This window comes from Enhydra lutris, unplaced genomic scaffold, assembly GCF_002288905.1.
Source record: "Enhydra lutris kenyoni isolate GAN:26980312 unplaced genomic scaffold, ASM228890v2 scaffoldscaffold21, whole genome shotgun sequence".
Lineage (NCBI taxonomy): Eukaryota > Metazoa > Chordata > Mammalia > Carnivora > Mustelidae > Enhydra > Enhydra lutris.
In genome coordinates, this window is record NW_019154105.1 from 63,398,513 (window position 1) to 63,423,097 (window position 24,585).

Consider the following 24,585-nt stretch of genomic DNA (forward strand, 5'->3'; position numbering starts at 1 on the left):
CTGCTCTGGAAGTTTCCTACTCCAAGTAGAGAGCTGAGAAAGTCCTCTTCTGTCCCTGTCCACACGCCATTGACCACTGACCCCCTAAATGCCCCAAAGAGCACAGGGGCGCGCAGAAGCTGTCCACTCTGGCCCTTAGGAGATGTCTGTGTGTGGAGAGGTCCTCCTCACCTCCCTCCTCGCACTGTTTAACCTGAATCATGGCCTTTTCATTACTTTCACGGCTGATCAAGAAAAGAGGAATTTTAAAGTTTTGAAACCTAAACCTGAACAGTAACACTGGAGAGACCTTAGCTGGGCGCGTCCTGTGAATCCTGGCTGAGGCTTCACAAAGTCCTGGCGGGTGGACTGCGCTGCTCAGAGCACCTCACCTTGAGTTCTCAGCTGCTGAATTGCTTCGGAGCAGGTCCTCATGAACGTCTGAGCGTCCTGGTCTATCTGGTCTCGTTCTGTGTCTGTCATCCTTCCGTATTCAGACATGACGTGGCTAATAAAAAAAAAAAAAAAAGTGGGGTGGGTGACAAAATTTTAAAGCAGCGGCAAATGACTACAGATGTTGTCTGGATGGGGTGTGAAGGGAAGAGAAAGCTTCCCTATCGACATGACATTAAGCCAAGGCTGGGTGAAGATGAACTGGCCAAGCCAGGAGGTGGGGGAGCGTTCTACATAGTGGAGGCGATAGACACGGAGGCCGTGAGTGGGCAGCGGAGCTGGGCATGGCGGCATGGGCCTGAGCGGGAGTGTGGGCTTCGGCTGCGAGAGCCACAGGGCCGCCAGTGAAAGCTCCCGTGCCACACGAGGACAGAACTTGATGAACAGGAGAACGCCCTGGGGGCCACAGGGAGAATCACGGGGGCTGCTATTGGAGGCCCTTGAGACATGTGTGGAAAGCTGATTCCGGCTGCTGTTTTTTCCACGTTGACAAGCAGTCCTCACGAGCCACAATAAAAGAGCTTTTGGAAACATTTCGTTTCCCTGATGTTAAGTTAGAAAACGTGAGCTAGGGAGGATGCTCACCTACAGGAACGCGGCACCGTGAAGCTCAAGATACTAGGGTTAGAGTGCCTGCTCCTCTTCCTGACAGCAAGGCAGGTGTGGCAGCACTATTATTAACAGTGATGCTAATGAGCCTAATTAAACACACTGGACGTTGTAACAGAAATTTAAAATCACAAAATTATCAAGTTAAAAGGGACCTCAGATAACGTACAGACTCAACTCATTCTGTTTCCATCTACTAGCCCTGCCAGCCACTCATCCTCCCTGAGAATAAAACACAAAGTACCAACCCAACATGTGACCTTCCTGATACTCACGCTCCCACCCTGCACCCCGACCACATGGCTGCTCTGCTGCCCACGATCGGCCACACCCGCTTCTGACCCTGCTGCAGCCTGGAATGCCGTCCAGCAGATGCTCTTCCAACAGATGTCCACACGCTTCTGCCCCATTCGGATCTCTGCCCACAGCCAGCTTCCCTGACCACCCCCTGCGCTCTCCCCCTGCACAGACCACTGTCGCTGATTCCTCAGTGCCTGTGCCAGACAGCACATTACTGTGACTGAGATCCAAAGTCCCCTTTCACCCTGCTTTGTGATACAGGGACTAGGGCACTCCTCTACTGCCGTCTGTCCCTCGCTCTGCCTCATTCTCCTTCCAGCACTTACCACTCCCTGAAATACGGATGTCGATCTCCCCCCAGGAGCATGTAAGCTGCAGGAGAGCAGGGATCCTGTCATTTTCCCTTTGTTTCCCCAAACCTAAAGTGCCGTCCAGCACGCAGCAGGGGTCCTAACAGTAGCTGAGCTTGTCGCCTGCACCAGACACTACTCTCAATGCCTGGCACGTATTTCATGGACTCATTTAATCCTTGCAATTCATCCACTCACTTACCTCTATGCTAAACCCCAATACGGCAGGCACCATGGCAGGGGCTGGGCCACATTGGAACAAGGCTTATTTCTGATCCCCGCAGAGGCAGGTACCAAACCATGGGGGTGTTGACACAGAATCAAGGGGCACAAGGAACTGTGGGGGCCAGTGTTGGTCTGCGAGTGGATGGGGGACCAGCGGGTGAGAGGTCAGTGCATGCAGGGGACAAGGGACAGCGGGAAAAGACCTACTACAAATGCCCACCTGCAGGTCACTGTTGGAATGACCGTGTGCTGCATGGGCCACATGAGGATCGTCCAGAGTGTGAAAGGGAAAACGGGAGTGCACCAGGTGCTCCCCGCACACTGGACAGCTGGACCACGGCGTTCTCAGGGCTTTGCGTCACTGCAAGGGGCAGCACGCCACCTGCGCACGGTCAGCGTCTCCACACTGAACACCTAGCGCAAGTCTGCTCTAGTTTTCAAGGGAATGTGAATGCTATTGTGATAAATATACATTTCTTTAAAATTGTACTGAAGCTGCAACAGCTATTTCTCCAGTATTAATAGGTTTCCCCCAAATCCAACAATCATACAAATGGTCCAGAGCACGGCAGGCACAGGTGTGGAAGGACAGACGTTCAGGCGTCAGGTCAAGGATAGCACAGGAAGTTTAGGACATGACAGATGAGGAGATGGAGCAACTTGAAGGAGAGTTCAAACTCTCATTTTTCTGTGAGGATTTAAAAACAGCACCAGCTGTATAATGGGCCTTTGAAACACATTCATCAAAAGTAATGAAGCCCTGCCTGTGACATAGCACCAAATTAAGTATCACAAAAACAGAATTATTACTGTTTTGAAAAGGTTAACTATCTGGCAAATAAATTCCAAAAAAAATATCCTCATCGGACATGCATACAGAAATTCATCAAACTTTAATTTTATTTCCTTTATACTTACAGATGGATAATTTTATTATAGACCCCAATTTACTGAAATACTAGATCCAATTAAAGGAGACCAAGTTAGGTATAGGTCTGGATTAGTCAATTCATTTTAAGAAAAAGGGAGGAAAAAATGGGCAGTAAGTTTATTTACTGGTTCAAAAATTCGAAGGAAAAAATTTTTTTAATTATATGATCAGTATAAAGGGGCAAGTTCGAAATTACAAAATACCACTGACACCATGCCTATTACTTGAATATGCAGTTAGGTGCCTCCTGAAGATAGAGAATAGAGAGAATAGTGTAAATGATTTTTTTTTTTTAATGATTTGAGAGAGAGAAAGAAAGAGAGCTTGTATATAGGGGTATGGTGGGTGGGGGTGGGCAGAGGGAGAGAGAGAATCTTGAGCAGACTTACCACTGAGTGTGGAGCCCAACACAGGTCTCAATGTCATGATCCTGAGATCATGACCTGAGCAGAAGTCAAGAGTCAGACACTTAGCCAACTGAGCCACCCAGGTGCCCAGTGTAAATGATTCTACTCCGTTTCAAAGGTTACTGAAAAGGCATGGACGAAAGTTAAAGGCCACAATCTTATTTTTGCTCTAAATATTACGCCAGGGCAAGGACACGACCCTGTCCACAGTATATGCCTGACACACACCAGATTACCATGCTGATATCTAGGCTACAGATATGAATATAGACCCTGCTCTCAATGAACAACATCACAATAGGTAACACTCACAGCCTTATGTGTACGCTTTTACATCACAAGCTAAAAGTTACATAAAGCCTTCTATGCATTAATACTACTCACTGTGCTAAGTGCGTCACATACTTACCCATTTAATTCTCAAAACTCCACGAAGTGGGTACTATTTACAATTCTCATTTTACATAGAAACCAAATGAGGCACAGAGAGGTTAAGTAACTTGCCAAGGTTACACCAGCTAGCAATTAGCAGAATTGTAATTCAAACTAACGCATCCTGGCTCTAGAGTCTACGTTCTTAACCACCACCCCGGGGACCTCTCATGTCAAAAAGGTAATAGAGTTCAGGGGAGAGGATGCTTTTTCCCCACTAGTTGGTGGAAAGGAAGGTGACCTATGAACCCAATCTTGAAAGGCAGGATGTGGCCATGGGGAGACAAGCGTGGACACTCTCAGGAAATAACAGAATGGAATCAGGAGAGAACAAGTCTGTCTGGAGAAGTGTCAGTGGTTCCATCAGGCTGGAGCCCAGGCCAGGTGGAGCAATGAGTTCTTGGTGGGCCTCCAGCACTAGTCGAGTTTCATTCTGTAGCCATTGGAAGGGCTGGGCCTGATGAAGATGAATACGGCAATATCTCGTTAGATGGAGGAGAGCGGGAAAGATCGGGTAATAGGTTACCAAACAAGGCAGAGAAGCCTGCCTTACTCATCTCTGTCTCCTTAGCGCTGTGTAAGAGGGAGGTGCTAGTGCATTTCTGTTGGACTGAAATTTAAGAAAGGAGCAATGGCAGAGCGTGGGTGGTGGCAAGGACGGGAAAGAGGAGATGGATCTGAGAGGTAAAACTGTCAGGAACAACCCAGCATCATCAGATCCTGGGATCTGGGGCCTGGATGAGCAGCAGACATGGATAGAAACAAGGAACACAGAAGGAAGAGAAAAAGAGCTGGAAATATGAAAGAAAGAAACCACGAATAATGCTCGTCCTTACAATGCAGTGTAGAAGGACAGAAGTAACGCTCTGGAGACCAAATGTTCCATGACTGACACGGTTTTGAAAAAAGAAACCAGGGCAAATGGACTTTTAGAACCGTTTGGTGATAAAATCTGGGATACTAAAGGAGATTTTAAGTAACAAAGGATGGCTTTCTGAAGTTCTAGGATCTAGGATCTAGGATCTAGGAGAAAGGGGTGTCACTGTGAGACACAGTGCCACGGCCACAGACCGAGGCAGGCCGGAGACCTAACAACTGAACCACAGGAAGACAGAGGTGCCCTCTGAAACCCCAGGAACAGACTGCTGTCACGGGATGGGCACTCAAGAAATGCTTTCTTGCGAGGATCTTGCTGAATTGATCTGACCATTTTAATCCTAATCTCCAGAGGGCCACTTGGCAAAGTCTGGCTCCAGGAAGGAGAGGAGGAGGCCGGAAGTGGGAAGCCATGCTGGGGGGAACTGTTGGAGTCAGAGCCTGAGATGAAGGGGAGGGGTGGCAGCTGGTGGACCAACAGCTAATCCCTCACTATTTGGCTGAGCTTAGGAACAAGTAGGAATCGGAGAGACAGAGATCAAAACATTGGCTATATCATAATGACTCAACTCAGGTGGTCCCCAAATGGGGCTTGGCAAGTGTGCTGCATGTCTCCGCTGCACGTGCCTTCCCATGCTTCCGGCCCGCTGTTCTTCTCTTCCCCGTGCACTCTTCCAACTGCCAGGGTGAGGGTTAACTGCTTCCTGCTTTCTGAGCTCACCCCCAGGCTCTCTCCCATCTTCCTCTGGGCCCGCAGACACTGCCTTCTCTCTGCCTCACATGAGCGCAAGCCCATCTCCAGCTCTGCCCCTCCACCTGGCACCAGCTCGGCCCCCACAGTGCTCCATGTCTCCCCTGCGCCACCGACCTTTGAAGAAGCAGTGTACGCAATGTCCAGACAGTGTGGGTGCGCAGTGAGCACTATGTGCATTGGTCACTCAGGGCACTCTTCCCCTGTCTACTGGATCTTTCCCAGCAAACACGGCGTTTTATCTCCCAACTCGACCCAAACCAAACCAAACACCTCAACTCCATGTCTCCTACCAGCTACTGCTAATCTCTCCCTTTATCTGGGTAACACTTCTCTAACAGGTTTGCACCCCGGTCTCCATTTTCCTGACCACTGTTTCCTGATCCCAATCCAAACAGGCTTTATTCTCTTCACTCCACTGCTGTCCTCGTTCCTGGGGGCCCTGACTCCACTGCTGTCCTCACTCCCAGGGGCCCCCAGGGCCCCCATGCCAGATCAGCCCTTACCCAGTCACTTGGCACACAGAGGATGGAGCCAATGGCATCCCCTCCCTGGCCTGTGTTCTTCCTGTGCCCTTCATGACTCCACTCTCCTGATTTCCTCCAACCGCACCTGCTGCTCATTTTCAGGCTTTTTACGGACACCTCCTAGCCGCCCGAAGACTTATAGATGGACAGTTCATGGTTCAGCCCCTGAATCTCTTCAGGGTCAACACTGCTCCCTGGGTGAGTCAGTCTGGTCTTGTGGCTTTAGCAGCACAAATATCAGTTTTATGCTTACAAGTCTCAAACTTGTAACTCAGTCTGAACCTCTCCTAGAACTTGAGACCCAAATCTTACTGCTTGATCAACACCTCCACCTGGTTGTCGAATTCACCTTGTGAATATGCCCTCCACTGAGCCCCGGCCTGCTCTCCTCAAACTTCTGTTCCTTCCACCTGCTCAGGACCCACACCTCAAGTCCTCCTGACCCCTCTGTTTCTCTCCCAACTCCTGCCTAACCCATCAGCAAATCTCTTTGGCCCTACCTTCAGAATATTTCCAGAATCTGACCTCATGCTATTACACTCATGGCTATGTCTCTGGTTCATGACACTGACGTCCCTCACCTGGACTTAACCGTGGTCTCCTAGCATGTCTGCTGCTCCAGCACGGTCCTATGTCCTAACATACCAGCCATACTGCTCCTGTTACAAAGTAAGTTGCGTCCTATCTCTCCTCCATACAAGACCTTCCAGTGGCTTCCTAGCCACTGATAAAAACCAAGGTTCTCGCAAACACAACAAGATCCTTAAGACAACCCACAAGATGTGGTTCCTGCCATCTCTCTGAGCTCACCTTTATCAACCCCAACCCTCCTGCCCTCATCACACCAGACCCCTCACTGCTCCTGTGATGTCCCAAACATGCTCCTACATCAGGATCTTTATACTTGCCGGCTGTCTTCTTCTGGAATGTTCTTTCCCCAGATATCTATATAAACTGATCCCTTACTTCTTTTAGGTATTTACTGAATGTCCCCCTCTTAATGAGGCCTTCCCTAACCTACCTCTTCATAAGACTGATTCCAGACATATGCGAGCCACTTCCCCTGCCCCCTCCTCCTGAAAGCACTTACTGAGCTCTAACACTCTACACAGTTGACTCTTCTTTCTTGTCAAATATAAGTTCCACGAAGGCAAGGACTTTAGTCTGTTCATTGCCATATCCACCTCATCAAGAGCAAGGCACAGGATCTGGCAGGCTGATAAATCAGTACATCACAATCAAACGCTTTCTGAATGGCCTGACTCAGCACATGCAGGACAGGCCTGATATCCGGCTGCAACTGTGCTCCTTATAAGGCCCCTCCCCAGCTGATTTTATCCCACCCCCCCAAACCCTACAGACCCCCTTGCAGAGCTCTTCCAGAGCCTTCCCTGGAAAAGCCATTGCCTCCATCTTGATGACAGGCCCCTCCCGAAAGAAAAGGGAGGAGTGAGCTCGGGGTTCTCAGTCCCAGCCACGAGTTAAGTCTCCTGTGGATATGGCACCTTCCTAGCCCCCAACCCCAGCTCCTCATTTTCTGGGGGAGAGCTGGAATGACAGAAGCCAGCCCCTGGGTTCTTGGAAAATAGATGGCCCTACCCTCAGTGGGTAGTCAGGACCCACAGACCCACAATTCTCGGATTGTGGAAGAACGAGAGGTAACTGTTTCCCTATCCCAATACTCCCCAGCATCGCATCTGCTTACCTAGCTTGGCTTCACATGGTAATGCCAGGTAATGCTAACAGAACATGCCCTACATAAGGCGTGTGCTCTGTCCCTCCTCCCCAACCCCCTAGGCAGAGCAGAGGAGAGAGAGCAGGAAGGAGGGGGAGGCCTCCAGTCTTGTGCTCCTTCCTACTAGAAATGGTCTCATCAGAATGGAGGCAAGAGGGGTCAGGGACAAGTAAACAAAAAAGGTACTCACTTCCAAGTGAACACATGCCCCATGGGTGGAAGGGACCTAAAAATGACTAATTCCAAGAACATTAGATTAACATCCTTCTACTCTATATTTTGATTTAATGGAAACTCAGCCCAGTGAAACTGAAAAGGTCTAAAGGTTAATTTGACAAAACCGATCACTCAATTAAAAGGTGATGTTCCTTTAGGAACATTGTACATTAACCTTTAAAGCTGGAAATTGACAGTATGGTTATTCTATTAGCAAAAACAGAAACCAAAGAAGTTTTCCCCCCAAGTGGTATTGTTTTGTTGCCAAGGCATTGCAGAAAAGGTACATCCACCAAAAGTGGAGACATTATTTTTAATTAAAATCATTCAAGATATCCAGCCAGAGGCTACCTCCGTTGCGTGCTGTTCTGCTCTAGTAAAATGTCATTATTAAAAAAAAATTAAATGGGTCAATAAAGTCTGAGCTCTACATTATGGAAAAAATTACAGCTTCCTAATTATGTCAAACTAACATAGCTTTATGGGTCTGAAGGCAATTTTTCTTTCAATTCCATGTTCGTACTCCGTCCAAAATGTTCCCGGCCAAGGCCAGCACACAGCACTGGGAGGCAGGAGCAGTAAAGAAGTAGGCTGCAGACCACTACCGTCCGGAGGAGAACATGATGGGAGCCAAGAAGGGCAGCCCTTTTCCATTAGAGAATGCAGGTCGCTGAGGGGAAGCCTGCTCCCTAATCCTCATGTTTCTGTGTGAATCCGCTCCCCTGGTGCGACCCCCAACTGCCTTCCTTAGCCTCCTGGCAGGGGAGAAGGGGACTTCTCTGATCAGTAAGCTGGCAGAAGGAACCAGGCACGGCCAGGGACACACGCATGCACCTAGCCACAGCTCCTTGCTCTCTCTCCTCTTTGGGATCTGCCTGCTTATAGACGGCGGAAGCTCTGCTGTCGTCCTCTCTCTCCTGTGCCAGAAAGGGGCCTGCCCCCAGGGACTGCGACTGTTCAGTGGCAGCAACGGCTCAGTGAGTCTAATTCTGGAGCCTTCAATAAGGCCGCCCGCTCCCAGACCTAAGCTCTGCCTGCCACCCTGTATTTTACCAGTGGTCAAGCTGATCACTCGTCACCTCCATCATGTTGACCTGACCCTGTATCTCACCCACCCACCTTCCTCCCTCCCTCCCACCAATCTCCGGCAGAAAGGAGAGGTGTGTTCTTTTCTAACCGCCCACCCCTCTAACTTCATCCTAGGTCACATGGGGTTCCAGTCCGGTTACCCTTCACCAAGGGACTTCTGTGTGTCAGGAGCTCGCACAAAGCACGTCTAATCCTCAGAAGAGCGTCATCCACATGGAAAAAAGAGAACAAGCACGAGACAGGAAGCGAGCTCTCGGCACTCGCATGACCTGGCAGGAATGGGGCTGAACTTAGGTGTGACTGACGCCCCCCCCCCACCTGCCCTGGGCCCCTGCTCTGTCAAAGGGACCATAACAGCGGCAGGAATGGATGCAGAATGCATGAGCTGGCAATGAACAGCTGCCACTGGGAAAAGCAGTAATAGACTGAGTTTCTATAATGAGGTAATGGATTCGTCAAGACCAAGAAAGCCTCGGGAGCTAGAGTTCTATCTGACGCTCAAGACACATGACCAATAAGTGGCAGAGCAGAACCAGCCTGGAGATCCCGGGCGTCAGTCTGAGCATCTGCTGCCAGTAGCTGGGAAAGAGAAAACCCTGGGCCAGCGGCCGGCTGTCACGAGGGACATCGGGGAGAGGACTTGGAGTGATCTGTGAATCAGGACACACAGTGTGTGGGAGCTGAGGAGAAATAAATGCCTTAGTATCGCCATTGCAACCACAAGTTTAAAACTACTACTGGTCTGTAACAGCAGCCTTATACGATAATCTTATAAATGCGCGGAAATGCACTGCATTTCAATGATACTGTCTTATGTGAATCTCTCAGCGAGGAGGGGTCATCAAACCCTCTGTTTAGAGCAGGACTCCACAAACTTTTTTTGAAAAGGGCCTGAGAGTAAATACCTTCGACTTTCAGGCCACGTAGTCTGTCACAGTCATTTAATTCTGCTGCTGTAGTGCAAAAGCAGCCAAAGGTAACACGTAAATGAATGGGTTTGGTGGTGTTCCAGTAAACTTTATTTAGGGACACTCAGATGTGCATTTCATTTGATTTTCATATGGGGTGAAATCTTGTTCTTTTCCCCCAGCCGTTCAAATGCTATTCTCAGCTCACGGGCTGTACGAAACAGGCGGCAGGATGGACTTGGCCTCCAGGAGGTGGTTGGTTAACCCCTGGTTTAGAGACGATGTTGGGTTTTACAGAGTGACTCTCTCAGGTTCACAAGGCCAATAAGGGAGTGGGGTGGCCTGAAGGAAACCAACATTTAAAACATTCGCCTTGTTGGATGCCTATTCAAGGCAAAGGGAAGTGAACAGTGGCTTTCCATGAAAGGCCTCTACAAATACTTACGTAAGATAAACAGTCAGGCACTCCAGCAAGGAGCTGGACCAAGAGGTTTAGGCCAGTTTTGTTAAGCTTTCCAAAATGACTAGAGCTTCCATTTTTATGGACTATAAACTTGATATCCATGTACACCTCTGGAAATAAAGTTTACACTGCCATCTAGTGTTGAGCTAGTATTTTAACTGAGAACTTAAATAAGGTCTTCCTTGGTACTAGGCACTAAGAGTGATTTACTACGTTCCAAAATTATACAATGAAATACACTTAGAAGCATAAAGCTGCCATTGATGACATTGCACATGTCCCACCCAACCTTCCCATTAATTCACACAGGACACCTGGACTGCAGTCCCACGGTAGGCCACACCATCACCAGGTGCCAGTGGAGCTCAGGCAAGCACGGGACAAGGCGTATGCCCTATAATGCTCCTGCATCTGCTGAAAGCTGGGGTCTATTCCAGAACCCACTTTGGAAGTCTTGATCAAAATGCTTTCCTCTTTTGAAAAAGCAACCTAACCAAACCCTCCCTAGATGCAAGGGTTCTTGTCATGCGTGTTTACATGACTTGCATCGCTCTGTTGTTTGCTAGATAAGCATGTACTGAGAAACTGTCTCATTCATGTCTATGTGTTTCACAATGTCTATGGCACCTAAAGGGAGACAAACGTGGGAGCATCAGCACAGAAGGTCACACTGGGGATGTCGTGACCCCAAGGGCATGCAGGCTAGCAGAGGCTTCCCTGGATACAGGAGCTCCCACCTGCGTGCAGAGGCCGCCACCAAACTGATCCTCCTCAAGTCAACTCTGAGTTAGTAAGTACAAAGTAAGGACAGAAGCTCAAAGGGAATACAGGTATGGGAAAGAATTCAGTCACCAAAGCCACGGTAAAAAAAAATACGCACTTACCTATAAGCATTAATATAATCTTTCCTGTGTTCCAGAAGAAAATCTCTCAGTTTGCCAATGTGTGAAATCTAGAATCAAAAGAACATGAAGAGTTTATATGGAGAGATATGTCACACTTGTCTGCAATAAATTTTAAATTAATAGATGATGGAATAGAGGTTGTAGACAAATTCTGAAGCTACAAACTGAACACTTCGGTTTTGGATTCTCACATGTAGTTGAGCCTTGAACAATGCAGGGGTGAGGGGTGGCGACACCCTCCCAGTCGAAAATCCTTATATAACTTTTGACTCCCCCAAAACTTAACTATTAGTAGCCTGTTGACCAGAAGCCTTACCGATAACATAAACAGTTGGTTAACACATATTTTGTATGTTGTATCTATTATAAACTGTATCCTCACCAGAAAGCAAGCTAGAGAAAAAAATGTTACTAAGAAAATCATAAGGAAGAGAAAATCCATTTAGAGGATTGTACTGTATTCATCAAAGTAAAATCCACATAGAAGTGGGCCTACACAATTCAAACCCATGTTGTTCAAGGATCACCTGTCATCACTAACTTGTTGGTTAACTTGCCCAAAGTCACCCACATTCCTGGGCCTTAGTCTCCCATGGACAGTTCCTTCCTCCTCTAAGTGTTGTGATATGATCTAAGATGTTAGAAGAGATAATCTCAAAGGAGCTTTGAGGTTAAATGAAGTAATGCATGTCTAGTAACTACACAGCATGTGCTCAATAAAGGCCAATTCCTTTCCTGATATGTCTTATATCTAAAATTTTATAAACAAATACTCCTTCTTCCGAGTGTCCTGGAGATGGATGCTAAGGCTGGAGATAGCAAGTTTATAGACAGGGCCCCACAGAGCAGCAGAGTTAAAAGCTTCAGGGGCAACGACGGCTCCTGACACAGCAAACCTCCATCTTCCTGACAGCCTACTTCCCCAGCTGAACAAAAAGGACACAAAGGTACAAAGGACTCTATTTGTGATGGCTGGCATCTAGTATCATAAAACCCTACTCTAAAGCACCTGCCACATGTCAGTATGTGGAGTTAGGGATTAAAAAATAAGTAAAATAAAATTAAAAAGGTAGGAAGAAACCTACAACCATGGCTGATGAAGACCAAAGTGTTTCCAGAAGCAAAGAATGATTAACTAAGTCGGTGGCCTGCTCTGTCCTTTGACCACTGCTCACTCTAGCTTCCTCCTAATGCCCTTTGTACTCATTCCAAACGTACATAACCCCAGCCTTGAAAGGTCCGTTGAACTTTCATCTTTTCCATGAAAGTTTTTCTGTCAAGAGCAACTCAGGCTAATTTTCGCTTTGCTCTCAACTTAAAAGCACTTCTGCATACCACCCACGTGGCCTGAAGTTACACACGGCCCCATCCTCTGGCTTCCCCGTCAGTGGGATTATGATCCCAAGCAAGCAGGGCTGGGCTGTTTCCCCGCAGTTCCAAGCACAACACGCAGCAAGGAGGGCGGTCCTTAAGTCTCTGTGGAACGAGTATGTATCTAAATACAAAGATAGTATTTATCACAAAGGAAACATTCAGCATTAGGCTGCAGATACGTCAATAGGGGTTCAGTTAAATTTCCCACAAAGTCGAGATAAATAATAAATATGGTTCAGAAAATTACCTCCAGGTATTTGAAGGGCAGGACTCAAACTAAAAATGAAGTGTGGCCCTAACATTCACTTATTACCCAGTTAACAAACAAGGGCTGAGAGTCAGCCTGACACCCCTGACCCCATGAGGTCCGTCCTCTCCCCCACGGCCCTGCTGTGGGCATGCACAGCACCGCTAATGGTAACCAGTTTGGGAGAGTGAACCTCACAGAGGCCGAGTAATTCATCGAAGGTGACACATACAGCACGTGGCCGGGCTTAAAGGGAAACTCAGGACGGTCTGAGTTCAAGTTCAGTGTGTTTTCCTACACAACACAGCTGCCTTCCTTACACCCTTACTCCGATCTACCCCTTAAATGCACTATAAAATCTGACCTTTAAGACTGTGGGGAAAATATTTAAGAGAAGTACAAATAAGCTGTTTACTGCCCCACATGTATGATTTGAAGGTTACTCAGCAGTTTTAAACTTTCAATGGTTTATATCCCCTTCCCCAGCCCCTACCTACAAGGGGCCAGGTAAACAGCACACATGAGTAAAGCAAGGGAAGTGGATGGCTGTTGTACAGTTGGCAGTGGTAAATTCTGGATTGAAAATACGCCAAAGCCAAAGGAGGCAGCTTTGTGGCTGATAAAGTTTTCTGTAAAAAGTTTTAACAAGTCCAAAGGCTAGATCTGTGGCCCACCCCCTCACTGCCCAGCACCCCCACCTTCAGCTAGCTGCACTCTACCAGGAAGCAACGGTGCACGGGCATGAGCACCAGCAGCAAGAAGGCCCCATAGGCATCTCAAAAAACATAAACTAGAAGGAGTTTCACTTAAAGTATAACAAATGTGATCCCAAATTCGTACGTTCCGTAATGGTAAATTTCTATAAAATAAATTTATTAAACTGAAGCATGCTCCGTATAAAATGAAATTCTTGGTAAATTAAGAGGTACTATGTAATTACAACTTAACAATATCACCAGTATGATTCAATACTTAACAGGAGTAAAATGAACAAAATAATATTTCAAATGCATAAATAGAAAGAAATAAATGAGCATTAAGATTTCTGTAGGTGGGGCGCCTGAGTGGCTCAGTGGGTTAAAGCCTCTGCCTTCAGCTCAGGTCGTGATCCCAGCATCCTGGGATCAAGCCCCACATTGGGCTCTCTGCTCAGCAGGGAGCCTGCTTCCTCCTCTCTCTCTGCCTGCCTCTCTGCCTGCTTGTGATCTCTGGCGTCAAATAAATTAAAAAAAAAAAAAAAGATTTCTGTAGGTATCTGACAGCCTTGAAACTCTATTAGATTCCTAAAATAAATACACACATACACAAAAATCACAACAATCAGTAAGAAAAAAATATGTCAATAGGTCCTTGATGTGTCTAAATAGACACTCTTAAGTCCCGAACAGCATTATGTGATAGGGCTATCTGCATCATGAACGATTTGACAGTTTAATCACACAAGCATGACCATCATCTTTGTAAAGATTCTTGGCCAAGCTCTGATCTGTTTACTGTTGTGCTTAGTCCTATTTTTTAAAATAAACTGCCAATGATAGTATACTTCATATGATTCTGAACAGCCCCTTAGGTTTTCAAATTTTTAGAGGTTGAGTACTTGTATGCTTTCAATTCTGAATGCCTCTACACACAATGCCAGTTTTAAAAGAACCACCTATAGGTGTGTATCCAAAGAGAATGCCTCTTACTTGTAAAAGTTTGAAAGGCCATTCCAGTGTCAAGTCTGACATGAAAATCAGAGTAAAATGAAAGTGTTATTGCCCTATAAAGATCTAAAACTAGTACCAATTTCTTAATCTTGGTGTCACTGAATGACATGGGGAGGAGGGCAGGGAGAGGGTCCTGGGAGGAAACAAGGGGTCACTGGAAAAGTCTGTGGCACCGGTGGGTGACAAAACGCAGGGGCTAAAAATAAGGAGTGTTCTATCACAGCCTCGGGCAGATAAGAGACACACCATCTTCATAGCCCTGTGCTTTTGTGACTGCTCTTCCTCTGCCTGGAACAGCTTTCTTTATTCCAACTCCATGCCACCAGAAGAATCCCTATTCATCCTGCAGGCTTCCACTTAAATGTCACCTCCTCCAGGAAGTCTTAACACCTTCCTTAGTATTTTACAGATACCCATCAGCACTTCCCATAGATCATTAGAAGTATTTATCTGTGACCACTAGACTTCAGCTGAGTTCCCTGAGGTCAGGATCTATGCCCTATTCATCTCCAGGAGTGAAAAACGTTGGATGAGGAAAAGAGGGGGAAAGAAGTTTGTGTGGGTTGAAAATCCAACAGAAAGGACGTCAAGATCTGATAACTCCTGACATAGCAGTTGGATCAAAAAGGTATCAGAGGTATCACAAGACTGCACCTAAACAACTGTGAACAAAGTAAGAAAGATGAACATGCCAGCTACCTGTGAGAGTAATTCTCCAAGAAAGTCAGTGGCACGTGTTTTCAGAAGGTAAGATCTACTGAAGACATGTAACCTAACACACTCCATGAGAGAGGATCTGCTCTCACAAGGCTGATCGCCTCCCATCTGACTGACAGTAGGCCCACCACGGGAGAGTTTTCATGACCATAGCCGTGGTTTGACTACACTGCCATATCATCTGACACGTGTCCTTCATTTCTAACACAAACTGTCGTCTAAAATAAGAATGGAACTGTAGCTAAAAGAGAAAAGGAAGAGAGGAATGCAAGATGTATTTAATATCTGCACTGTACCAGTCACTTTAAGCAGGTTGTTTTGTTTAACTTGGACAACAACCCTGAAATAGATTCTTTTTCTTGGTGGGGAGAAACCAAAGCCCGGAGAGGTGGTATTACCGGCAGAGCTGGGGCTGGAACCCCTAATCACACTGAGCCAGCACGGGCTCCCTCAAAAGCGGTCACTTAATGGACATGCTGGTGTTTTCTAGTTTCAGTCAAGTTACTTTCATGCCTGCTATGTACTGTTATTTCGCCTGTTAAAGAAGAAAAAAGCCTCCCATTTAATACTGATATTAAGAAATTATAGTGAATTTTTGCTCAGGTGTGATAACAGTAAGCATTACGATTACTTTCACTTTTTATGTTTTTAAAATTCTTATCTTTTAGAGATGTATACTGAAAAATTTACAAGTCAAATATACCACCTAGAATTTGCTTCAAAACAATACAGGGGAGGGAGAGTATCAGATGAAGCAGGATGGGCCGTGAGTCAGTACGTGTTGAAGATGGGGGTTCCTTATAGCATTCTGTCTACTTCAGTATGTATTTGAAATCTCCCTTAATAAAAACATTTTTTTAAAGATTATTTATTTATTTGACAGAGACCACAAGTAGGCAGAAAGGCAGGCGGAGAGAGAAGGAGGGGAAGCAGGCTCCCTGCTGAGCAGAGAGCCCGATGCGATGCGGGGCTCGATCCCAGGACCCTGGGATCATGACCTGAGCCGAAGGCAGAGGCTTTAACCCACTGAGCCACCCAGGCGCCCCTGAAAACATTTTTTAAAAGTCTCCCATTTAGCATTTTCTTCCCCTAACACTTGTAGTCATTTGAAGTATAGATCTGCTGCTGCCAAACTAGTAATAATCCATACTTGAACCAAAAACTAAATTCCATGTGAAATCTCTACCTACTTTATCTCTAAGTACTTGCGGTCTTTGCTTAAAGTTCCATTTACCAGGTCCGATGCCCCTTCGAAAAAGCAAAAAAATAACCCAAAACCTTCAGTGAGAGGGGGCCGTGTGCCTGGTGATAGTCCCAGAGCTGCATGTGCATTTGCTTCCCTAATTCTCCCAGGCGTGATCGCAGGTAACACCATCACACCTGTTCTACAGATGAGAAAATGGGAGTCAGAGACAGGATAAATAATGTGCTTGGGGACACAGGGAGTGAAGTCTGCTATCAGACTTGAGTTCTTAACCTCCAAATTGAAGCACAGATTGTGCATAGGTCACAACTGTCGTCCCCCCACAAGGGGGACGACGGAGGAAGGTACCCAAGTGAGCGACGTCATGCTGAACCTCTCTTCCTCCATCCTACTCAGCAGTGCACTACACACTTGCAGACACCCAAGAGCGACTGCCACATGCTGAGCACCCACCAAGGGTGTGTCAGGCCATGCGTCAGCTGCTCGGTCCACGTGTGCCATCATTTACTCTCCTGGAACAACTGGACGACTTAGACGTGACCCCCGTTCCCGTTTAAGACACATGGAAACTGTGGCTCATGCAAGGTTACAAGGCTAGCGAGAGGCAGAACTGGGACAGATCACAGATGTGTGTGCCTCAAGGGGGAAGTTACCCGTCCTGTATTATCCTGCCAAAAGACTAGTCGGACTAGTAAGATTTAGCTTACTGAAGTTTGGGGTTTTTCCTCACGATAATATAAGCTGCGTTTCATGTGGGAGTATGGGGGTACAATGTTGAATTTTAAAATGTTTTTTTAACTACAGTGGATACAGAAAGATCCAAGAAAGTCTTCCACACACAGTGCTCATTTTAAAAAGTCACCTATATGCTAGGTATCTAAGTAGGAAACTTCACATATCTAAAGGGAATGTGTCCACTGGCTCACGTCCTCTCCTTCCAGGTCAGCTGCCATGTGCTGGGTTTTGCAACATAGTAGGCTTGGGGTTGGCAAAGCTACCCGGATGTGGAGGGGAAGGCCCACAAACATGAGCAAGGAAACAGGATGGTCAGGAAGCCCGGCAGTGCAATGCTGATCAGTTTGTTCTGAGTATCAATCATCAAACTACCACAAAACATGTCTTAAAAGAACAATGAAGACAACTTCCCAGACTGCTTTTCTTCCCACATCTGAGTGCCCCTATGGGCACCTCCATACAGCTCGGGCAGGGTATGGGCAGAGGAGCACAGTCTGGGCGGAGCACGGTGGGCAAGAGAGGGATGGGCAGGAAATCCAGGGAGGGCAGAGATTCTTGGGTTCTGACCTCTGCTTCGCCACCCACTGCTGAGGGAGACCCCGATCCCCACTCCTTAGGCTTTATATGCAGGGGCTTCAGGGGGACCAATATTCCTGGCCTCAGACAGGGGAGGAACAATGTAACTGATTTATAATTTGGAGAAAGGAATGAGCAAGCTCGGCTCCGTCTCGCCCTCTCCTCTGTGCACAGCAGCCAGCCAGCAGAGAGGGCATATTCTGACCCAAGCTCTCCCCATATTTGGCTACAAATCTAAAGCCAGGTTCCCCATGTGGCTTTTTCATGTTCTGACGCCTGTATTTCTCTTTCAGGTGGTTCCAAAATTGGGCTGAGAAGAAAGGGGTGCTTTTACAAGCTCCCCTAAACTCTTAACCTTTGCCAACTGAAATTTTGAGCAAGTTGCTTAATCTCCCTGGGCTTCACTACAAAGAGAGGAAGTAAACATTATTTTTAAAAAATAGTAGTATAGTGAGCTACCTGCCAGCTTTTACTGAGTGCATACTATGCAGCAGGCCCCAGTGTGAATGCTCTGCACCCATGATCTCATGGACTCCTCATGACCCTGCGGTGTAGGTTCTATGATAATCCCAGTTCACAGATGAGAAGACATGGAGGTATAATTCCGCGAAAATGGTTCTGAAGAAATGGGAGACTGTGACTCCCACACCAGGAACCTGTATGTTTCTAGTCTCTGCGAGTCTGCCCATGAAGATGGCTCTGCTGTCCCAGCTGAGCAAGGCAGGTCTGCAAGACTTGCTTTTACTGCAAGTGTAGATGGATCGTTCTGAGATAAAACATGCCCAACACTGAACAGAGCTGTTTGGATTAAAGGCACGGGCTCTTGCTATGGGAGAGCACCAAGCTAACAGGCACACTCCAGGATCAGCCAGGATCTGGCTTTTTTGGGAAGCTGATACTTCACCCAACAAGTGATTCGAACTGCATTCTAGAACTACAGGTGTCCATCTGACTCCGGTATTCCTTTTGTTTTCTGAACATCAACTGAGCTCACTTTTAAGTAGCTACATAAATTTAAAGACTCTTTCCCCAAATCAAGACACTGAGATTCTCTATAACCCATTTATCATAAAAGCAACGTAGTTTCTAAATCAGATGCATTTGACAGGGGGAAAAAAAAAGATTCTCACATCACCTGTCCTTACACAAAAAGGTTTTACTAGGAGGGACCAAACAAAACCAAAAACTTCCCAGCCTGCACACTCGTGAGATTGTGCGAGGTACCCTGGGTGAGTCTGAGCTGCCGACACAGTGGGTTTGCCCACAAGCTGTTGTTGGGGGGTGGGGATGGGAACCAGGCTTGTCTGAAACACACACTGCATGAACCATTTACAGAAAAGATGTGAAATGGCACCTAAAGTTGTACACACACAGAAAGGAACCTAAAAGATCACCCATCAAAATAACTGATGCTTGTCTGGCTGGTGAGACTCGGACATTTTGCTTTCTTAATATCTTTTTGTACTTTAACATTTTTCTACAATTAGTATGTATAGTCTTTGTAATCAGACAAAAAGTGTTTTTAAACGAAAAGGCAAATCTTCCCACATACTTCCTGACTAAAAGCGTACACTGACTCCCCATTAGCGACAAATCAGACCTAGCCTAAGCCTGAGGCCTGGGGGTCCCTCTCTCTGTGGACATCTCCAGGGTAGAAGCGCCCTCCCCCCCCATTCCAGTCTTCTGCCTCAACTCTTCTGCTCAAGGGAGACACCTCTTAGAAGTCTTCTCTGCCACTTCCAGGCCAGGTTAAGGCCCCCTCCTGCAAGCCGACCCCTTTCAGAGACGCTGATTAGCATCTCGTGGAATGTTTTTGTGTCCATCTGATATAAGCCGCTCAGGCACACACCGAGCCCAAAGCCCTTCCTCAATGAGTCAGTGTTCTGAACCGCATGGATTCTCTACCCCTTTCACAACCTGAGAGCGGGGTAAAACCGCACAGTCCAGCGGCTCATACTGGACGTTATCCACTAGATGGCGACACGAGGACTGCAGCTGGGGCAACAGCAGGAACTCGAGAACACATCACCCTTTTTTCCCAAGGGCTTTTACGATTTCTCGGGTTCTTTGTTGTTTGATCTAGAATCAAAGGATTATTAAAGGTTAATTATTCTGCACAGGCCAAAGCTGAAATGACATTGTTTGAAAACTTACACGTGCACTTGGAGGAGTCCAAGACAACTTGAAAACCCTGCACTCGAGGCAGGGCGGACACAAAGGGAGTCGCAGGCGCATGGCTGCCATCTGCCGTCCCAGGCGGCAGGCCCAGCTCTGTTTATGTGTGTCCCCCATGGACCAGTCCTGCGAGCTGCTCCTGGCCGGGAGCTTTGTAAATTACCCAAAGCAAGATAAACTGTAAAACAAAAACCCTGGTACAAAATGGTGGGATTCTTCTCAAAGGATGACTGCCTTTTAACTGTGGGGCGAGTTCAAAGCGGTCACAAGTGTCCTTTGCTAGTCACAGCAGTGGTTTGACTTGCAAGCCACCCCCCCCCACCCCCACGATAGGAATTCTGTCTGCTGGCACTCACAGCCGTTCCAACAAAGCCCTGATTGATTATGAAACACTAAGTACCGATTTGCATAATTTGCCCCTGCAAGAAACAACCATTGTTCAAGATTAAAGAGACTCCAGTAGGTCCCTCTGGCATATTGTAAAAAGTTCCCTGTAACACAAAATCATTATTTTTTTTCATTCAATCAGTGGACACAGCTTGCTGTTCAGTTTAGTATGCAGCCAAAGGCACAGCCAGAACCACCACTGCCATATAAATGTTTGCCAACTACTGATAAGCTAAAATGATTTTTCACAAGGATTGTGTTCCCGAGTTTCATCGGGAGGCCCACTAACTAAATTCTGAACCCACTCCCTTCAGTCCTAACTGAAAATACATCAATACCAATTACAGCTGCAAGTTCAGAACCAAGGCGCCTGCGGAGCACGGCAACCCTGCAGCCGTCACGGCGGGGGCTGTCTGCACCCGGTCCCCAAGCGAGAGAAGCTCCCTACTGACTAGTCACCCGCAAAAGAGCCTGGCAAGGCCACAGACACCCACTGGCGCTCTGGGTCTCAGCAGCCGGTCTGTTAAGGGACCGCCTACATGAACCCATTCCTTTCTTTCAGCAGCTGTTTAGGAAGCAAGAGCACATGGGCAGGGCCCCTCCCAGCGGCCCCCCTCCAGATTTCTATTGCAGGATGCCGCCACCATTCAATGACCAGGGGGCACTGGAGGGGCCACAGTCATGTAGGCAGTTCTGGCCACTCCCTGCCTGCCTTCACAAACTCCTAATGGCCCTCCCCAACCTCCCCTCCTGAAGCTCCATCCTCCCTCTGCTTCCTGGACCCCACTCTCGCCAGGTTCTCTTAAACCTCTGGCAAACTTTCTTTACCTTCATTCACCGCCGACTCTGCCTTTACTAACCTATGAGACGTACTTAGGTTCAGCATGCTCACACAGCTGTGTGCGCAGAGACTCCCTCCCTCTCACCCACAGCTTTATCACCCTCCACAGAACACATCCACCTGCCTCTGCCCCGCTCCCATGTTCCGGGCGGGTGCATCCCACCTCCACCATGAGTCTGGCTGGTGCCTCCAGAGCAGCGTGTCCCCAGGCACCAAAAATCCAACCATGGACACTCCTCCCTCCTGGCTTACTCAGTCCTTCCTGTTCCTGGTCCCCGCCCTCCAAGAGAAAGAGCTTCTCTCGTGATGCCTCAAGTTAGAAAGGTCATTTCAGACTCTTCCCTCTTTTCCACCCCACAGACTAAACTGGTCAGCCAGGCCTGTCCATTGGAACTGAACCACCGTCCAAGCTCCGGCCCTTCCTGCACCCATCCCACGTTCCAGACCCACAGAGCCTTTCCCTCATGAAGCCCTCTCTTCGCTGCTTCTGCATGTTGGCCCCCACTGTTCTCTCCACCCGCAACGTCTTCTTTCTCATCAGCCAATCTTCTACTCAAATGTGCTGGGCCCAAGGAGGTATTAACGCACGGCATTGTGGGTTCGCTCCCACTTTCTCTGCATGAAGCCTTCCTTGAGGCACTCTATGTCTGTTACTTAAATGTTATAAATGTTAGTTTGATGTATATACGTTATGCACATTGTATACGTATATGAAAATATACATGCATAAATACATAAATGTTATTAGTTCAATATAGAAAATGCTCTATTCCATCAATTTGGAAACCTCATTAGAAAAAAGACACACTTGATCATGACCTACAGAAAATTGTAATCAGTAGCTGAATAACCTAATCTGGATTTCTCTTGAGAACCAGTACCAACCTTACTAGACAGCAGTTTTCAGAATTCAGCATGTGCTGAGAGAGAGAGACAGACACATGGAGACAGGGGAAACGATAAATGTAAGCACAAAAGAGGAGAGAGACTGATGTTTCTATTTCCACCCTTCTATTCTGGCTTCAGTCTTGAGTAGCAGGCAGCTGGGATGGTTAAACTAGGAGCCAAGGATGACGAACATTTGTTGGGATGAATTTGTTGGCCTAATATCTTGTATTAGCAACCTGAAAAAGTATTTCTTCTAACATTAAGTTTCTATCCCTTTGAGAAATTTAGAAACTAAAAAAATAAAATTTTAGATTCTTCGTGTTAATGAGGTCATCAAAGAGTGTAGGACGTAATCTTGAAACCAGAAAGAGCACTAGACAGCACGTACCGACACAGGAGCTAAGTGCAGCTTTCATTTTAAAACAGGTCTAGGTTTCTTCAACTTCAAGAAAAAGCAGAAGCCTACAACCTTCCCAGCCTTTTCATCCTCATGCTTCTGACCTTAACTTTTCTCCCTACATCTCCTGGTCTCCTGATCACACCTCAGTCTAATTAAGCATCCTACACTTGCTCTCCTAGCACCCCAACTGCGTTCACTTGGCATTGCTAGCACATTTCCGTTTCCAAACTCTGTCTACTCCTGGTCTCTCTGGCCTTTCTCTGTGCCTCACACATGCTGTGTGACACAAAGGGTATAAAGCAAGAAAACCTCTTCTTTCCTGGATTCTCAAGACCAGAAAGGGCCTGGATAATGCTTACCTGCTTCGTCTGATGGTGAGGAGCCCACTGTCTCTTCCAGGTCACCCATTCCACTTGGAACCGTGCCAAGTTCTTTCCCACTCTGAGCTGGGTTCAGCTATTGTGTCCCCCCCCACCCCTCGGTTTTCTCTCTTCTCTGAACTAAACATTCTCAACCCCATCAAGCCTTCACTAATCTCCTCTAAATGTTGCAATTTATGGGTCTCAAAAATCAAATGCGGTTCCCAGAACTGACTCAATATTCTGTGTGTCAGCCGGAAGTGCAGAGGAAAGCAGAAACATCACCCTCTTGTTCTAGCTTCTCGGCATCTATTAAGGCTACCCAAGAGCATGCTCACTTTCGTGCCACTGAGTGAGGCTGACTTCATACCAACTATAATCATTTCTTCCATGACTGCTGCTGCTTATCTACGCCTTCCCTATAGTCCTATTTCCCCCCACTTCCTGTTATTTGCCACTCTCATCATTCTGCCATTAAAGACGTCTATGACTAAAAACAATCAATTAAACAAATGGGGTGAAAATGGAGCTGAAAGAGAAGCAAGGAGTTCTACTCCCCTCCTCGTGCACCGGCAGCTCAACCAGCCACATGTGCCCCCACGGTACAAATCTTCAGTTCATTTAAAACAATGTTTCCTCCACAAAAATATCACGGAGACTTTGATGATGGCCTTCCGAAAGCCCCTCTTCCCCGCACCTCCCTGCCTAGCAACCCGACACAAATGAGGCTAGGAGCGGGTACGGCCCCTGCTTCGTGAGCTAGGGCTGGATAATCTCACTACTTCCTTTTCTGTGTGCCTGGAAACCTTTCTTTTATTTCTTCCCTTGACAAAAATGTCAGACCCAGAATGGGCCAAGCACAGTAAGATGGGAGGTAATAAAGAAGAAGAGAGGGAGGGAGGAGGGTGAGGAGAACAGGAAGTTTCAACCCAAGGGTCTTACATGGCTTCACACTGCTTTTCAGATCCCATCCAAGCCACATCTGGGCCAGAGACAGCGTGTAGAGCACGTGCAGTGACTGTATATACAGAGCATGTGCAGATGCTGTGTGTGCAGACTGTGTGTGCAGACTGTGTGTACACAGACTGTGTACAGCATACGTGGAGAGACTGTGAGTGCAGAATGTGTGCAGAGACTGTGTGTGCAGAGACTGTGTGTGTGTGCAGACTGTGCACAGACTGTGTACAGCATACACGGAGAGACTGTGCGTGCAAAGCGTGTGCAGAGACTGTCTGCTGAGCACGGAGACTGGGTGTAGAAACGGCGTGTAGCGGTGGCACATGAAGAGGGTGTGTGTGCGGAGTGTGCACAGGGCTGCATTCCTCCCAGTCCCAGTTGCCCGAGCACGGCTGACCCAGATGCGAGTCTGGATCCCAGCTCCGCCACAGCTCTGTCACTGACCCGTGATACGGCTTTGCGCCGGCCGCTGAACTTCTTCAAATTGTAACTTCTGACCGTGTAAATGGGACACTGACCCAGAAGGCAACCACAAGCCATCGATGTGAGCAGCATCCATGCAGGCTCTGGCCCGGTGTCGGGACCATAGCACCCGCAGCAAAGGGAAGGGCTGCCGCAGGGAGAAGGCAAGGACCTCTCACAAAGCTGTGGCAGTGGGGAGTGTGGCGAGTCGCAGCAGTACAAGCAGCCACAGAACTGGATGCAGCACAAACCCAGCGTGACAGGAGACGAGTGGCCGTCGCACCAGTAACCACCGCTGACAGAGCAGCGTACTCCACAACGGTCTTAACCTACTGAACCCACACACCAACCCCTGCGGTGGGTGCCGGGGTCACCCCCGGTGAGAGAAGGAAACCGAG

At 47.5% G+C, this 24,585-nt stretch overlaps 1 protein-coding gene across 2 annotated transcripts in view; it reads right to left on the reverse strand.

Moving 5' to 3' along the window:
• Positions 1-24,585, reverse strand: part of LOC111148921 (syntaxin 18) — a 116,164-nt gene that overhangs the window by 36,044 nt on the left and 55,535 nt on the right. For both annotated transcript variants that reach the window (XM_022505712.1, XM_022505711.1), the window contains exons 2-3: positions 11,136-11,203; positions 372-487 (exon numbers count right to left, since the gene is read on the reverse strand). In XM_022505712.1, coding sequence (XP_022361420.1) covers positions 372-487; positions 11,136-11,203 — 184 coding nt within the window. The remainder of the gene's footprint in view (positions 1-371; positions 488-11,135; positions 11,204-24,585) is intronic.